The following is a 19,220-nucleotide window of genomic DNA, read 5'->3' as shown; positions in this document are numbered from 1 at the left end:
ATCACAACACCAGAGTCAGTAAAAACTGACCAGAATCATGTTCTCTGTGGTGTCGGCTACCCCCGGCAGCCGAGACCCCAGAGAAATTCCGACTCTGGGAGCGCTATACTACTTTTCTTCAGCGCCGTTAATTAAGTATCCTTAGTTTAAGTACCCTTAACTGCCGCCGTTAAATGGTGTATCGGTGGTCGCTAAGGGGTTAATCCTTCCTATATTTTTATATTGTAAGGAAACAGCACCATCTGCTGGTGGTTTAATGTATACATTCTAGTTCAGTTTGTAATGTATTATGGGAAGTTCCTAGAGCATTGTGGGATTGTTCCTGTTGCATTGTGGTCTTATTATGACACTGTGAAAGGAAGAGCAGCCATTGATCCTGTATGCTTCTGAGGAGAAAACACACCACTCGTTTTTCTTCATGCTCCTTGTAAACAGCCTGCTTTAAGCATAGTTGGTAAGTCACTATCTGTGTGTTACAGTCCTGTGTTTATCTGTACATTTGCTGTATTAAATAGGTAATCAGCTTGTAGTACCTCATGTTACTGTGCATTGCAGACTGTCTGTATTCTATGCATTGTACAGTTATATATTCTGAAATTCTCCTGTTATTGCATCTTATAGTTTCACCTTTCCTGTCACATCTACACTCAATAAAAGATGGTTACAACTTTACAGCCTCTTTTTCTTAAAGAAGATGGGAGGGTTAGCTACATGTCTCATTACACACCGTGCTAACGTGTATGAGGACAGTATAGTGAAATAACTGCTGAGAACAAGCTCAGAAGATCTGACGATACGGAGCCCACCATTATCCAAGCATATAGTTATTGCATACGGATATTGCAGCAACCTCCTAACGGTCACACCGAATAATCGAACCATACGGACCCTGCCATTATCCACGCAGACCCGACACGGATATTGCAGCGGTCCCCTAACTGTTGACTCATGTCTCAAGGACAAGCATCCTCTGTCAAGATGAGATCACAAGTTGGTTCTTCCAAGACATCAACCGTCAGCAATGCCGCCGCCCTTGCCCGTGCAAAAGCTGATGCCGCAAAAGCACAAAGCACCTTTGCTGAGCAAGAGATGCAATTAAAACTACAACAGGCATCCATAGATGCAGAAAAAGCATGCCAACAAGCAGCTCTGAATGCGGAAAAAGCATGCCACCAGGCATCCCTGGATGCAGAAAACACACACCAACAAGCATGCCTTGAAGCGACATTACAGAAGCTTGCTATCGGAAAAGAAACAGCAGCTGCCATAGCGGAAGCAGAAGCCTTAGAAGCTGCCGTATATTCTGACAACGAACACAGCAAACTCAGCACTGTGCTAGGGCTACAGCAAATTAATCACGCTCCATTGCAACGTACTGCAGAGTACGTCCATCAACATTCCAAATCAAACGACGATCCAGACCCACAGCTGAAGGCAGAGCATTTTGTCAACAAGTCAAGCCAACCAGATTATTCGGACCTCCAGAAAGGAAACTATCAGTCTCCCTGCCGCAAGCAAGGAAATACACATTGGGATGAGACTGACTTCAATAATCTTTCTCCAGAACAGACGATCCGGAATCTGTCCTGGCTTAAGGAGACTCCCTTCACTTCAGAAAGGTACTACAGCAGTTGGACCAAACCAGAGACATCTAACAGGTATGACCGCACAGCACACATGTACTCTGACAACACTCCATCAGCTGGTATCAGCTCCAATCAAACCACAATGGCCTTTGCCAAGTTCCTTGCTTGACGTGAGTTGGTTACTAAAGGACTTGTAAAGTTCAACGATCGCAATGAAAACTACAGAGCTTGGCGAGCCTCCTTCAAAAATGCCATAAGAGACACAGGTCTGTCATGTAGTGAAGAAGTGGATCTCCTGGTAAAAATGGCTAGGCAGTGAGTGTGCCGAAAGAGAATCAGAGACATTAATGTAAATTATCCAGATGTCGGCCTCAAATGAATTTGGAATAGACTTGAATGCTATGGCTCTGTAGAAGTTATAGAAAGTGCCTTGTTTAAAAGAAGAGTTTCCTTTGTTCCTTATGTGGTATATGTGATTAGATTACTTTATTCTTCAGGGCAGTGCGATTACAGCGATACCACATTTATATAGTTTTTTTTATGTTTTGCTGTTTTTACACAATAAAAACTATTTTATAGAAAAAATTGTTTTTGCATGGTTTTATTCTAAGAGCTATGACTTTTTATTTTTCCACTGATTGAGCTGTATGATAGCTTGTTTTTTTGCAAGACAAGATGACGTTTTTATCGGTACCATTTTTATTTATTGGTATAATATTTTTTTATTCTTTTTTTATTTGTTTTGTGATATTTGTTTTTAATAGTTTTAAACATTATTTTAACTTTTTTTTTTTTTTTTACTTAGTCCCTGTATGGGACTTCAATTTTTTTTTTTTTTTTTTTTAACACTGGCCTCATGCAATGCAATACTGTACACATGTATTGCATTCCATGAGACCTGTCAGTTTTATGTTGGCAGATCACTTGTTAGACTCAGCTGCTGGCTGAATCTAACAGGCCACCATAGATGGCAGACCTGGAGGTCATCATGTGACCTCCGGCTGCCATGACAATGCTCGGCCCCCCCATGATCTGATCACATTTCATCATGGGGGGCATCAGAGAGGTCAGTGAATAAGCAGCCCTCATCCTCTCACTATCTTCTAAATGCCACATCCAGAATATAGCAAAGAGTTAACATCATTGGGACCTGATCCAATATGGTACCGATGATGTCACTTGTCAGAGCTAACGCTCCTCGCTGGAATTGCAGCACTTGCAGGATACTGGGGGTCCTGAGTGCTGAGAGACCGCCGACCATAGAGAATTGTCAGAGTTGCACAAAGCCCAGCTGTCACGATCCATTTTTGGATTCGTGGCAGCTCTGTTTTCACTCTGTTTTAAATGTAGATTTTTTTCTTTCAGGACCAGCGAGGGTTAATGTCAGTTTTTCCCCACTGGCAATCTGCTATAAATTGCAGAGTTGCTGGGTCAGCTGATGTGGGTGGTGACCACTCCCACCATCCTTTAAATGGTCACTTGATGCATCAGCTAACTGTTGGTGATTGAGTTTCTCTATGGTGACCAGCCGTGCAGTTGCAGCTCTCTGGTGTCAGCTACTTCAGGTGTTTGGAGTCCTGTTTCTGTGTCATCTGGGGTGTGGAGCTTGGCAGTGGTGTCTGGAAGCTAAGTGTTGTGTTTATTCCTTGTCCCTTTCGTGTTTGCCACTGTCCCGTGTGGTAGTATCTGCAGTGGTGAGGCCTTCCAGGCCAGTGCACTAGCCAGGGCAGTGCTAGGTGACAGCGAGGGACGAGGTTCCTGACGGTGGTGGGGGAAAGGACCCACTTAGGGCATTAGGAGAGTGCAGGGACAGGCTCAGGTTTGAACTCAGGTGGTGACCATCCCCCATTTCCCTATCAGTAGGACTTTTCTCTCCCCATTTCCATTCCGTTGTGTATGTGCTGCGCCATCCGCTGACCGACCCCCCATTGGGTCGTTTCACATTGTGACACCAGCAAGTGCCAGCGTTTATCTACAGTAGGAGGTCGGGAAGCGGTTAAAGGTCAGTTTTAAATGCTCAAATGTGCAATAATAATTGATATAAGTATTTTAATCCCCTCCTTTTCCATTCTCCAAATCTTTCCAAATGTAGCAATTCTCTCAAACAGGGGTTATTCCAGATAGATGCTAAAATCATCTCTAAGGACCTTCCACCTACCTCTAACTTTGTCATTGGTGCCGATGTGCACCATGACTGATGGGCCCTCACCAGTCCCTTTCTGTAATGTGGAAACCCTACCAGCGATGTGTCAAACTCAAGTGCCAGGAAGACAACACACCATTCGGCGATCCTTGTCTTTGTGACAGATTGCCCTATCTGTTCCTCTACTAATGGAGTCCCCCACTACCAGCATCTGTCTGGCCTGCCTTGCGCTCCTATTCCCCTCCTTACTGGAGCAGACATTCCCCTGGATTTTCCAGAATATGTCTTGCCTGTACTGGCACCCCTCTCATCTGCCAATTTAGCAAACTTGTTGGGGTGTGCCAGATCAGGACTAGCCTCCCTGGCACTCTGCCCTCTACACCAACTTCTAAATGTCACCCAGCTAGCTGAATCACTGCACTTTAGCTCCATACTACGATCCTCTCCCATATTTACCCCAACAATCACTCCTTTCCACATAGCTAGTGGCTTCCAAATGGACAATATAACGTGCACACATCTTGCACAGCAGAATGCACCCTCAAACGGCTGGTCAAGAATTGCATACAGGAGACAAGATGCACATTGGATGGTTTAGTCATCGGCCTAGAACTGCTAGCCCCAAGCAGCTGCTACTTATAAACTCTGAATTAGGTACTTAAGTAGCTATTCAGGACTCATGAAACTGTACCATCTAGTGACCCTTTATGAGTATACCTATATATCAGAACGTATACCTTAACTACAATGTAATTAGCCCTTTAACAATCTCAGATAAAGATGCAGTAAGGTAAGACAATTGTGACCTGTAGAAAAGAAAGAAATAGAATAGTTCAGTAAGAAAGCACAATTGACTTAAGAGATGCAGGTACCAAATACGGTACCTCTTCACCGAATCAAAAGTTGCACGCTTAAACCAAATCACACTTACAAACCAATGACACCCGCAAGCTCCCACACGCGCTATAACAGATGATTTATATACAGCTGCTTATCCCTTAGCTGCAATACAACCTGCATCTCACTGCAATGTCTACATGGTTTGCTATTTCATGTTATACTAATTTGGGGGAGTTCTATCAATATTATGAGCGGATGCATCAAGTTATCAAAATAGTCAAAATTGTTATTCATTTTTCAAATTGGCACACAGCATTACATGTGGGCTCCAGTCTTTTTAGACAGATTTTTGTACAATAATTTATGACTTGATTAAATTGATACCAATAAGTTGTTTCAAAAATGGTGAACTTTACAATTTCTCTTAGCTATACTGCTGTTCGCGAAATTTTCTTTAAAAAAAATTGGCAAAATTAGCTTGGTAGTTCTGCATTGTGGTTAGTCTACATTCTGCTGGGAATATTTTGCTCCTATTTTTTTCAACTTAATTTTACTGACTGGGTTTTTTTTTTTAACATAGCAATAGCAGGTTTGATTTTATCCAAAAAAATGAAAATAAAGGGTAGGAGTCCTGTCAGTACCACTGACATGTGAAATATGTAAAGCCTAACAGAACCTGGCAGGACGTCATGTAACATGAATGATCAACAACCATAAAAGGACAATAGAATGACCCCACCCAAATCAGGCATATGAAGGGGATAGATCAACAATCACAGAGCATCAGTGGCGTGATCTCACCCAGTTTAGGCAGGAAAGGACCTCTGACATCCATCTATAGGTAGTCTTGTGAAGCATTCAGCGTCATGGTGCTATGTGGATAGCCGTATTATGGACCCATGTAGTGGAGCCCTCGTGTCAGAGAATATGGCCTCTTGCTTTCCCTGACATATATGTATGCCCATACTCATCAGCTGCTGATGTTGGGTCTAGCCTTCTAATATAACACCACTCATGGTGTCCATTTATTACATGGAACCAAGTCATGCAGCAAAAATTGCGTGTCCACTATTAATTGGATCTTCTCTATGTTCATCACATAGCATGTCGTGCTGGGAGTAACAGATGGTCTGGGAAATTGTGCTTCACCATGAGATCCTCTACGCACCTAATGTTATCTACAATAAACTTTGATCTTTCTGTAACTCATTAACTAATGCAAAGATTCTACATTCCCATCAGAGTGGTACCAGGGACAGCATCATCCTGGAGTCAAAGTTCACTCATATTAGTGACTGTGCTATATCGTGTTCTATTGTACAGACAGACAGCAAGGTAAGAAGACACAAGAACTATTTATTATCAGAAGATGTAAGTTAATACTAATATACAGTATATATAGTAAATGACACTAATATAAATATACTTACACATTTGTTTTCTGTAGGTATTAAAAATGCCTTGTACATTAATCTGTCATTATTAATAATCTCTATATTACGATATTGTACCATTGTATTGTACATCACTTTTTGTATGAAAGGGAACAAAGCAGCTATAATGTAATTTACATAGTTTTGTATGTTCAGATGTGTAATTAAAGGGGTTCTCCAGTGATGACCTATCAGATCAGTAGGGGTTGGACACTCAGCAGCCCCATCCATCAGCTGACACTGGAGCTGTTGGTGATGGAAGTACCTGAGAACAGCCATTGTGCTATGGTTATTTGGCTCGGTCTACTGTGTACTTCCATTGTCCGTGGCTCCAGGTATCAAGTGACTGGTGTATATGGTACCCGTCGTAGGATGGTCCTGTTCCATCTCTTCATTGTTGATATAAATATACTGGTACAACAATATCGAACACAACAACAGAAAATACACCCACGGTTCACCTGATCATTTCTACAGTTCATGATGGGCAACAACTAGTGTGACCCTTTTTTGTAGGTTTTTTAAAGGCACTGGCCATAGTCAGCACCAACAAAGGCACATTACTCTCCTTGCACCCTGGTGGTTGATAATGACCCATGCTGCCTTAGATTCAATGACCTTCTCCCATGATGCTCTTATTTAATGCTCTAATATAACTGTATCATAAAATATTTGATAACCATCCTTTTACTGTTCTAAAGAGCGTTGCCATGAGGTGCCAAAGTATCACTGCCGGAATCAATGTACAGTATATACTAGAAAGCCAATTACATCCCATTGTTCCTGCCTTTACATAGATTTAGGCAAAATGTCTGGGATCCAGAGTGGGCGGCTAGGCCATTAGGGCTATTTTTATCCCCTTCAGTAATGAAAGTCAATGTGACCTGTGCAATTACTTACTCTTTAGGGTCTGAGGATCACCTCTATGACTACAGTCAGTGTTGTAATAGTGTATAATGTAACTATGTAATAATAATTAGTGATGAGCGAATATACTCGTTACTTGAGATTTCTCGAGCACGCTCGGGGGTCCTCCGAGTATTTTTTAGTGCTCTGAGATTTAGTTTTTATTGCCGCAGCTGAATGATTTACATCTGTTAGCCAGCACATGTGGGGGTTGCCTGCTGCTGGGGTACCAAGGGGGTATGTTGTGGCAGCCTGGACTTTGGGTGATTATGTGTTTCTGTTAGTCTAACATTTATTATGAACTCTCTTTCACTTTATCTTATGTATGACTATGATGTGCAGAGGAATTCCTGAGCAATTGTGCTTATTATACATTGCACCTTATCACTGAACTATTTGCACCCAGTCCTTTGATATGCGTTTGGTCCATATGTATATGTACTTTTTCATCTGACCCAGCTTTAAACATTGTGCTCTCTAATGATTTACTCATGGTAGGTTACTTTTGATGTTATGTATACAAGTACTCTTTTTGGACCTGATGCATATGCGTATGATGTCATCCCTTAATCATGTTTCATATGGCTCAAAATTTATTTTTATAAGACTTTTTTGGAGGACTTTCTTTGTAGGTTTGTAGGTTGTCCTGATTTTCACAGTCCTCCGTGTTTGCATTCTAGGGCATATTTTGTGCTTATAATTTTTTGGGAGTTGCAATATCCCTTTATGAGTTTGATCTTAGGCTACTTTCACACTAGCGTCGCTTGCTGTACGTCGCAATGCGTCGTTTTGGAGAAAAAACGCATCCTGCAAAGTTGCCCGCAGGATGCGTTTTTTCTCCATAGGCTTGCATTAGCGACGCATTGCGTAACTTTTTTTGTGCATCGTGTCCACAATTTCTGACCGCGCATGCGCAGCTGGAACTCCACCCCCTCCTCCCCGGACATTACAATGGGGAAGCCGATGCATTGAAAAACTGCATCCGTTGCCCCCGTTGTGCTTTTATTTCACAGCATGCGTCGGTACGTCGGGCCGACGCATGGCGACGGCCCCGTACCGACGCTAGTGTGAAAGTAGCCTTAAAGTCATCACATCCAGCTAAATCACTGTATTTTCTGTGATAACAATATGATCTAGATTGCTTAATATTGTTTAGCTGGAAAAAAGGTGGTGCTGCTACTCTGTGCCCAGAAGTCTCTTCCACATATACTTAGGAGATATTCTTGTATAGCGTCACCCAGCTATTTCTCCGCATATTTGGCATGTAACCTGATCACTTCTAGGTATTTATTAGATATAACCTGCATCACATAAATCTTGTGAGAGCTCATATTAACGCTGTCCAATTATTACTATTGTTTGACAGAGAATAAATGGATGATAACAATGAGGTCACCATTAATCTCCTTCTCCTGGGAAAGACGCAATATGGTAAAAGTTCTCTTGGAAACAGCCTGCTGGGAAGTTATGAATTTGAAAGTAGGATTTTCCCACAATCCGTTACTGAAGAGTGCCGACTCCGTAGGATGCGAATCTCCGATTTTGCTCGAAGAATGGGGAGAGAGCTGGGCTTAAGACTGCAGGTGCTGGACACACCTGGCATCCCTCATAGCCGTCTGAACCAGGATGAGGTGAAGACGAGAGTGAGAAAAGCCCTCTCAGAGCACTTTCCAGAGGGGTTACATATGGCTCTACTTGTCTTAAGGGCTGACATACCACATTGTGAAGAAGATAACCAGCACACTGTCAAATTAACCGAGGTAATTCCTGTAATAAGATGAGTAATTTCTAGCACTTGCTAAAGATAAGCCTTGCTCTCCCCGTCTGTTTTGTGTGTCTGTCTTCATCAATTTTCATGATAAAAAGAAGAATAGATAAATGAAGATGTTTAGCTCTTGTACGAGGAAAGGTTTCTCGCTCAACTGCAAGGCCCTCCAGAAATTTTTTTCTGTAATCCCATATTGGGAGATGTGCCTTGTATGTTTTTCAAAAAATATGGATGAAAATGTTAATTGCTGCCAGATGAAAACAGCCTTATACAAGCTTACCTTCCCTATTACCAGCAAGGCCAGGCCAGGTTACACTATTCACACACAGCCTGTCAAGAGGTATTAGATCCCAACAAGAGAAAAAATGTTGGATTTACGTTAGACCAATTTTGTAACCTTTCCCATTGTAATGGCTTTATTGGCAAACAATTTTCTGAGGAAAACAAGAGAGGAGATGATTTCCATAAAAATAGTTTTTTTGGGTCTCAAAGCAAAACTTGTCATAAAACATTAAAGAATGAGAATTTATTTTCTAAGTATATGAGATATAAAAATATGCATACCCAGGCCTGTTTAGCCAGAACGAGGATCTCAGAAACTTGTATTGAAAAGTGGCCTCGGCAGAGCTCCATAAAACACTGGAGCAGCCAGCAGATCACTTTTTGCCGGAAACCAACCGGAGCGACGCTGGAAACCGATGAAAGGGGGTTAGATGAGTATCAGGAAGGTGACAGGGGAATTACATTAAAAGCACCACTCCACTGGTGAAGTAAAAAAACACGCTGGAGTGGTGCTTTAAGTATAGAAACAGCAACGCTATTTTATGACACATTCTCAGCGGGTTGTATATCTTTAGAGGTGGCAGACCAGTAACAGAAATTTCAGCAAAAAGTTCATTCCACACATTTTAATATATTGTAGTATGTGATTTTTTTTAAACACCATTCAAATGTATGAGATGGATATCTTCCCTCAATCTGTCATGTATGGCCATGCCGTAACATTCTCAGATTACATCTCAGACAATTTTTGTTCAAATTCTTCTAAAGATTCATTTAAAAATCTGCATGGAAAGAATCCATAAAAACAAGTGGCCATATTGTATCTATGCACAAGTTACACTTGGAAGAAATGTACCGTTCGTTAGTAATACGCAATCAGCTTACCCTTACTGAGAGCAGCTCATCCAATACAGCCACTGTTAGGCTTCTCACTTTTCCATTAGCGACTTAGGGTCCATGTACACGGACCGACCACAGTAAACGACTGCCGAGTGGTAAACATTTACCCATCGGTGGTCGTTTAATAGTCTGTGTAAACGGGCAAAGCGCGATAGATAATGCACATTGATTTGTAGTGGGTGGTTCACTGTGCATAGGCTGCTATTGCTCTCAGTGGCAAGAGTCAGGTTTACACTTGATGAACCACCAAGATAATTTCATAATTTCACTAAATTAACAAGCGTTCTGCTCGTTAATCAGGTGATCAGCAGCATGCTCACACTGAAAGATTATCATCATGAAACTAGCATTCTTAAGATATTGTTCAGTGTAATTGCAACTTAAACGGGTTATCTTTTCTGGCTATTGGGCTAAAGACTTACCGGCATGTAGTTGCTAACAACCTTACAGTTCTGCCCTGTGACGATGTGTTTTGGCTCAAAGCGGTGGCGGTGGGATTCTTCTGCTTCCTCTCATGTTACGTCGAGAAAGAAACACTTTCTCTTCCGCTCTGTCGAAGATGCATCACTACCGACATGGTCTTGATAGACAGCCGCTTCCTAAGTGTGGTGAGCCAAATGTCAAGCAGTACGTTGTGGCTGTGATATTCCGCCAACAAAGCAGATGTGAGGTCAAATGTAGCAGGTGAATTGCCAACTTCGTCAGAACAAATCATCGCAGGGCAGGTAGGTAGTTAGCAATTACCTACCAGTAAGTTTTTAGCCCAATAGCCAAAAATAATAAGTCCCAGATAACCCCTTTAACTTTAGTCTGCAAACATAAAGTGATGTTGCCCGACAATGGCAGCCTGGAGGACTCAGCTCATTAGTGTTCATATATCTATGCACAACCCCAACATCTGGGATCCCCGATAACCCTGAAAATGAGGACACCAACTTTCCTTTGTCTTTTTCTTGCATACTAGTTATCCTAAACTGTTACGGAGAAAAAAAAACCCACAGCAGTATAATGTAAATTACAATTCTCCTTTTTGTTCTAATTTCCATAAGCACAAGCTAGAAAAGCATTAGTCCTATCAAAGCATAAGCCCAAAGTATGATATTAAAAGAAATTTAACTTTTTTTGCTTTAGGTTTCTCTTTAAAGTAGTGAAATAATATACAGGATTGTAAAGAAAGAAAAAAAAAAAGATCAGTTACATTTATGGAAAAAACACAACATTTTTCTAAGCGCGCATTCTTTAAAATATGTTGATGCTCCAAAACCTGTAACGTTCAGTACCGTAACGGCGGGCAGTGTATTAGGTTTCATCATTTCCACAATTAGTTCAAAAATGAAAACATTCTTGAAGATCATGAAACGTGAGTCGTGTTTCGTCTTTCTGGATACAATCATTTAATCACATGGTAGAAGCAGTAAGCGAAAGTCCACACAAGCTTGTGGTCATTTCCTTTTATGTCAACCTTGTGCATTACTTGATATGAGCACTTGCAAGTTTCAGAATATGGATTCTTAAATAAAATATGATTTTTACATATGTTTATGGAGCATTTTGAAGAAAAGCATGTTAGACCTGTCAAGTGCCTGCTCTGGAAAAAACAAATTCATTATTAAACGCAGCTTATTCCGAATGTGCTCAAAAGAGGCAATGGTAGCCGATAATGACATATGCATATTGTCACTGAGCACTATAGACATAACAATGGAGACTAAGGTGAGATTCCAACTCTACAACGCTGGTTTGTGGGCAGACTGATACATTTCACAGCGGATACATGTAGCGGTGCCATACCCTCAGGATAACATCCTTGCTAATACTGTATATCTCAGATCTTTTATGGTAGTAGGTGAGCACCTCATATACTACCAGTCAGGTGTGGACATAACATTGGCGCAACGTGTAGGAGCCCTACAGGGACCAAAAGGTAAGGGGCACACTTCCTCCAAAGCAGGTAGAATTTGACATAATGATGGGTTATTGAATTGCATAGGGCCCATGTAGTCTTACTGCAGAATGGATGCTTCTGCCTGTGTCCACCAGTGCTACCAGTACTGCACTTTGTAGATCCAAATTATGGCAAGAAAGGGACAGTAATAACCTTTATATGGCACCAACATATTCCACAGAGTTTTACAATCAGGGGCAATACTAAAGAAGGAAAATAAAAAATAAACGTGAATGCAGTGGAGCTTCAATACTAGACATAGTGCTGATTCTTGGAGAAAAAAAAACATTTTCCAATTTGAAGCTCTTGACTATTCTTTCAGTGCGTCATCTTTTTCTCACCTTTCTCGAGGTTTATCAGAGTTTGGACTTAGGTCCTCTCCTCCTTTCTCTTCTCCTGACATCACTCTTTGATTACTAGGAAATACCAGTGATTGTCTGTCCTTTGTCTATAACACTATGTCTTGTCTCTTTTTCTGACGCTGAATCTTTCCAAAATAAATTCTTTTGTTTCCGCATTTTACTTTTCTACCTAAACCTGGTATTTCAATTTATGCGTGTGATACAACCATGACACCTGGGTAGCACGACCACAGTCTTGATACGTTTGACTCAAACCTTTCCTTCACACCCTATAATCAAATCAGTCGTATTGTCATGTCATCTGCACCTCAAAAACATCTCCTGAATCCACCCTTTTTCTTACCAGTTAAACTGCAAAAACGCTTACTGTCGCTCTAATTCATTCTTGTCTGGACTATATGCAGCAGCAGTCCACTCCTTGTGAATCTCCCCCAAATTTTGGAATGGCCTTTTCTTAACAATCCTTTTAAGGCTGTTTTTATCCCGTTTGCTTGTGCACCTTTTTCTACCAATTTTCCTTCCGCTAAACTTCCCATCAATATGCTTGGATACAGCACTCTGAACAGCCATCTTTTTTAGCAATGACATTTTGTGGCTTACCCTCCTTGTGGTCAATGATTGCCTTCTGGACATCTGTCAAATCAGCAGTTTTCTCCATGGTTGTGGAGCCTACTGAAACAGACTTTTGTAAATGCTTCGGAAGCCTTTGCAAGTTTTTTATTAATTATTCTAATTTACTGAGATAATGACTTTTGGGTTTTCCATTGGCTGTAAGCCATAATCATCAACATTAACAAAAATAAACGCTTGAAATAGATCACTCTGTTTGTAATGACTATATATACCAGTCTCCCTCTCACTAAACTATCCAGTCCAATCTATCCTGAAAGCAGCAGCCAGGGTCATATTTCTGTTCGGCTACTGCACTCAATACAACTGCTTGTCCATTCACTTTAGTTTACGATATAAACTTATGACTCTCCCACACAAAACTCTCCACAGTTCTGCACCGCCCCACATATCCTCCCTCATCTCTGTCCACCACCCTACATGACAGTCCATTCTGCTAATGAATAGTGATGAGCGAACGTGCTGGTATAATGTGTTATTCGAATACCTTGGGTGTGCTCGGATAATATGTTTGGGTCCCTGAAGTTGCATGTTTTGCAGCTGTTAGACAGCCGCAAAACATGCGGGGACTCCCAAACAGGAAATTTGCCATGTCTTGGCTGTGATACAACCACAATGTGGCCAAAATGTGCCTGATGCGGTCCATCTGGGTTCTTTCAGGTGAGAATATAATCGGTACGTGACAGCCACACACCGTACATGGCCCATTATAGTCAGTGTGCCAGTTCACACTACAGATTTTCCATGGCACTAGTATGTTGTGTGGTAAAAAATATCAACACGCACTACCTTGGCCATTTTACGCAATGTGGATGAGCACACCAAGCCAGTTATGTCAGCAAGTTGCAGTTCTGACTAGACAGCACAGCACAGAAGTCCACATGCTGTGGCTGGCTGCATGAGTCTGAATCTACCTATTGTGAAGCCCAATGCCCGCATGATTCAATTTTAAAAGCTTGTGTCCGTTGGGCAACATTATTGTCCGAGTTGCGGACACATGTATCTAGTCACTTCTTAAGGTCTTATTCTTAGGTCTCATTCACATATGCATTTTTTTTTCCTTCGAGCATGGAAAAGACAAAAGGATTTTCATCAGTGTGCTGGATTAGGTTTTCATCAGTGGGTCAAAAAAAAAAATTAGCGGTTTATCAAGCTTCTGTCAAACAGCACTAGGATGCAACTAGGAAACTATTAGGCCATGTTCACACAGTGCGTTTTTTACTGCAGAACCGCAGCGGTTTTGCCGCTGCGGTTCCGCAGCTGTTTTCCATGCAGGGTACATTACAATGTACCCCTATGGAAAACAGGAACCACTGTGCACATGGTCCTGAATTTCCCTTAAAAAGCCGCGATGAATCGGTGCAGGAAAAAAGAAGGAGCATGTCACTTCTTTGCCCGAAACTGCAGCGGTTCTGCACCCATAGACCTCCATTGTGAGGTCAAACCCGCAGTAAAACCCGCAGATCAAAAATATATCTGCGGGTTTTATTGCGGTTTGTGGTGCAGAACCGCTGCAGCCGGAAGTGCGGGGAAGCGGCCGGAAGTGCGTGGGCGGAAGTGCGTGGGCGGAGAGACATGGAGGCATACCGTCGCATGGGGATCGTGATTGATTTGGTATGTGTGTGTGTGTGTGTGTGTGTATGTATATGTATGTGTGTGTGCGCGTGTCCCCATGCGACGCTAGTGCCACCATTGTGCTAAGTCGCCGTATGGGACTACTACTCCCATCCGGTATTAGGATGGGAGAGTTGTCCCTGTGTCCGGCGACTTAGCACAGTTGTAAAGTTACACAAAACACCTACACACAATACACATACATGACACACAGTACAGTACATACAACACATAACATAGAGTATATACTCACCAACAGCACACTTGTAGGCGAAGCCCTCGATCCTCCAGGAAAAAATCACAAAATAAAAAATCAAATTCATACTCCCTGTCCGCAGAATCCATAAAACGAGTGTCCCACGCCGATCGGCTGCTCTCCGGCGATACACTGCCAGGAGCGAAGCTCCTAGCAGTGTATCGCGTACTGTTCCGGAGTTCAATGACTCCGGCGTCTCGGTTAACAGCAGTACAGCTGCGTTGAACTTTCCCACGCAGCACTGCCGTTAAGCGAGAGTGCCGGGGTCAATGACCGCCGGTAAACTCGCTCGCGCATGCGCAGTGACACACCGACAGGAACTATGGCTCCTGTCAGTGTGTTGCTGCAGCCGTGGAGAGCAGACATATCTCTGGATGTGTCTGTTCTCCATGGAAAATCTTCGTGGGATACGTGGCACTTAAATACGTGGCAATTAAATACGTGACACGTGGCACTTATACGTGATACGTGTCACTTAAATACGTGGCACTGAAATACGTGATACGTGGCACTTTGATACGTGGCACGTGTCACTTAAATACGTGATACGTGGCACTTTGATACGTGGCACTGAAATACGTGATACGTGGCACTGAAATACGTGATACGTGGCACTTTGATACGTGGCACGTGTCACTTAAATACGTGGCACGTGTCACTTAAATACGTGGCACGTGGCACTGAAATACATGATACGTGGCACTTTGATACGTGGCACGTGTCACTTAAATACGTGGCACGTGGCACTGAAATACGTGATACGTGGCACTGAAATACGTGGCACGTGCCACTTAAATACGTGGCACGTGGCACTGAAATACGTTGCACGTGGCATTTAAATACGTGGCACTGAAATACGTGGCACGTGGCACTTAAATACGTGGCACGTGGCACTGAAATACGTGGCACGTGGCACTGAAATACGTGGCACGTGACACTGAAATACGTGGCACTTAAATACGTGGCACTTAAATACGTGGCACTGAAATACGTGGCACGTGGCACTGAAATACATGATACGTGGCACTGAAATACGTGGTACTGAAATACGTGGCACGTGGCACTGAAATACGTGGCACGTGGCACTGAAATATGTGGCACTGAAATATGTAGCACTTAAATACGTGGCACTGAAATACGTGGCACTAAAATACGTGGCACGTGGCACTGAAATACATGGCACTTAAATACGTGGCACTGAAATACGTGGCACGTGGCACTGAAATACGTGATACATGGCACTGAAATACGTGGCACTGAAATATGTGGCACTTAAATACGTGGCACTGAAATACGTGGCACTTAAATATGTGGCACTGAAATACGTGGCACTGAAATACGTGGCACTTAAATATGTGGCACTTAAATACGTGGCACTGAAATACGTGGCACTTAAATATGTGGTACTGAAATACGTGGCACTTAGGCTATGTTCACATTTGCGTTGTGCACCGCAGCGTCGGCACCGCAACACACAACGCGAACAAAAACGCAGCAAAACGCATGCACAACGCTGCGTTTTGCGCCGCATGCGTCCTTTTTTTGATTGATTTTGGACGCAGCAAAAATGCAACTTGCTGCGTCCTCTGCGCCCGGATGCGTGCGCTGCAGTGACGCATGCGGCGCAAAACGCAAGTGCGACGCATGTCCATGCGCCCCCATGTTAAATATAGGGGCGCATGACGCATGCGGCGACGCTGCGGCGCAGACCGCAAATGTGAACGTAGACTTAAATAGCTGGATAGAGCTGGATCCGCGGGCTGTGATCTGGCCTACGCTCAGCACTCTGCGGAGCGCTGTCATTCAAAACACGTCCACTCATTTTGGTGTTTAGTCCCAAAATGGAGGATGGAAGAAGAAAAGGGTTGGACAAGGAAATGACATCATTTCTTTTTTTTTTTTCCCCCACTGCAGTTAAAGCTTTATTTGTGTCAAACACAGACAATCTGCAGAGAAAACTGCATAAAAAACCGCACTAAAAACCGCACTAAAAACCGCATCAAAAACGCACCTGTGTTTTCTGCCAAGAGCTGCGGTTTTTGTCCTGAAAAAAAAAGGATTGAAATCAGGATCGTGTGAACATACCCTAAGAATGCTGTCTGAATTATTCATGGACCCACAGACTTGCATTGGTGAGTTTGATCCAGGACTCTAATCAAAAATGGAAATTATTTTTTTTTTCATTTTTGCGGACACTCACCCACAAAAAAACATGGACATATGAACAGCCATAGACTATAACATGTATGTGTCCTATCCGGGAATAACAAATAGAACTCGTATGTGAAAAAAATAGACATCTGAATGAGGCCCTAGATTCCTGACACAAAGGACTTTTCCCTTGACAGATGCAGAACTATGATTTGTAACATATTTAATAAGGAAAACAAAGAAAAAGTATACTTTATTTATTGCCATTATTTTTATTCCTGGTTTTGGCTTCGAAATATGTAGTCAATAAACAAAAGATTAAAAATATGCTGTGTGAATAAGGTCTCATAACACCATAATCTATGACATCAAATTACCTTCTTTTCTACAGGATCTCCTGGGCCCTGACTGGAAGTATTTTACTGCTGTCATATTCACTTATGCAGAAAGACTTGAAGACATGAGGATGACAGAAGAGAAGTTCATCAGCTTGGCCCCAAAAAGTCTTTCTACTCTCTTGGAAAATGTGCATGGTCGATGTATCTTTAGGGACAAATCAAATGAAACCTTGCATGAGGAAAGAACAGCACTGCTCAATCAAATCATACATTTCGTCAGGCAGAACAGCTACCAGACTGTACAAGCCATATAACACTCATCTGGAACAGCCTGGAAAGGGATCACAACTAGGACTATTACCATTCACCAACAGATATCACAATAGGATGAGTCTTCTGAAACTGGGGATGTACATATTAATATATTAATTTAGTCACATTTTGCAGTTTTCACTAAATTACAGAGTTATGTATCTTACAGCATGGACCTTTGGACCTTGGTCCAGAAGTCATAAATGGTTTAAGATGATCTGTAAAATGCTATTGGCCATTGTACAGTGTGTCTTAAAGTCTAAGCAGTTTTAAGATGCATTGCGAACAGGATTAAAAAAAAAAAAAGTATTTTTCTTAAAATATTACGCAGAACTGAAAAAATTCTATTAATGTGAATCACGTCTTTAAAACCAAACAGTAGATATGAGCAGGTGTGTTGGAGACATGAATAAGAAAATCATAAGAAAAACAAGAGGCTACATTGTTCATCGTCAAGTGTGTGTGAGCTACCACAACAGTCTAGAATGATGAAAGGGGGTGAGTCTAATCTAAAGCTGCTCATAGACAGCTGCCAGCCAAATGCTCCATGCACCGACGTGGAGAGAATGGAGAAAACCAAGCAGAGGCTCTTCTACCCAAGATATGAAGCTCCTCGAATGCTTTTCTCCATTCTCTCCACTTACCACATGTTGGAACACTTCTATGGAATTGTCCACGGTAACCACGCTGGCGGCAAACCAACACTGGGGATCATTACCGCAATTTTGATATTTCCAGAGTTGTGGCTGGTTGCACAACTCCACAAGGTAAGCAAAACCATTTCTCACCTTTTTCTGGTTTTAAATTGACATACTATGCTTAGATAGTGCTTCCGTATATCCCCTTTCTTTCTAGGTTATGCTCCATAAACAGATGGCCAACTAATATAATTTGTACTGTGGGCCATTAGTCTTGTCTGGCAACCAGTGAAAAAAGTGTGGAGGCCCCATTCTTAAAATACAGTGGGGGAAATAAGTATTTGATCCCTTGCTGGTATTGTAAGTTTGCCCACTAACACGATATATGAACAGTATATAATTTTAATCGTAGGTTAATTTTAACATTGAGAGATAAAATATCAAAAATAAAATCCAGAAAATCACATTTTATAAATTATATACATTTATTTGCATTTTGCAGTGAGAAATAAGTATTTGATCCCCTACCAACCAATAAGAGTTCTGGCTCCTACAGACCAGTTAGATGCTCTTAATCAACTCGTTACCTGCATTAAAGACAGCTGTACATAGTTAACTTTATAAAAGCCTCCTGTCCACAGACTCAATTAATCAGTCAGACTCCAACCTCTACAACATGGGTAAAACCAAAGAGCTTTATTAGGATGTCAGGGACAAGATCATAGATCGACACAAAGCTGGAATGGGCTACAAAACCATAAGTAAGAAGTGAGAAGGGTGAGAAAGAGACACCTGTTGGTGCAACAGTAAGAAAATGGAAGAAATACAGAGTGACTGTCAATCAACATTGATCTGGGACAACATGCAAAATCCACCTTTTAACGGTGGTCATTAAGGGTACTTATTCCTCAGCGCCACTTTTTAACAGCGCTGAGGAAAAAGAGTTTAGCGCCGGTGAGAGGAGATTCCCGTGGGAGTCAGCTGTATGTGACAGCTGACACTCTGCAGTATCAGCCCCGGCCAGTTTTGCAACTGATTGGGGCCAATTAACCCCTTAAATACTGCTGTCAATCACGACAGCGGTATTTACATTGTTAAAGGGAGTCACAAGACCCA

At 42.1% G+C, this 19,220-nt stretch overlaps 1 protein-coding gene across 2 annotated transcripts; it reads left to right on the top strand.

Moving 5' to 3' along the window:
* The first annotated feature begins 388 nt into the window (after positions 1 to 388).
* On the top strand, positions 389 to 17,783 carry GIMD1 (GIMAP family P-loop NTPase domain containing 1). 2 transcript variants are annotated; one of them, XM_077278416.1, is made up of 4 exons: positions 389 to 454; positions 5,812 to 5,904; positions 8,275 to 8,668; positions 17,208 to 17,783. In XM_077278416.1, the coding sequence occupies exons 3-4, from the start codon at positions 8,282 to 8,284 to the stop codon at positions 17,466 to 17,468; spliced, it is 648 nt and encodes a 215-aa protein (XP_077134531.1). In that variant the 5' UTR covers positions 389 to 454; positions 5,812 to 5,904; positions 8,275 to 8,281; the 3' UTR covers positions 17,469 to 17,783. The 2 variants fall into 2 exon arrangements, with proteins under 2 accessions (XP_077134531.1, XP_077134527.1); XM_077278412.1 differs by lacking the exon at positions 389 to 454 and having other exon boundaries at positions 5,889 to 5,940; positions 17,208 to 17,602.
* Positions 17,784 to 19,220: the final 1,437 nt, after the last annotated feature.

This window comes from Ranitomeya variabilis, chromosome 1 (assembly GCF_051348905.1).
Source record: "Ranitomeya variabilis isolate aRanVar5 chromosome 1, aRanVar5.hap1, whole genome shotgun sequence".
In the NCBI taxonomy this organism is placed as follows: Eukaryota; Metazoa; Chordata; class Amphibia; order Anura; family Dendrobatidae; genus Ranitomeya; species Ranitomeya variabilis.
This window is presented reverse-complemented; position numbering and strand designations above follow the sequence as displayed.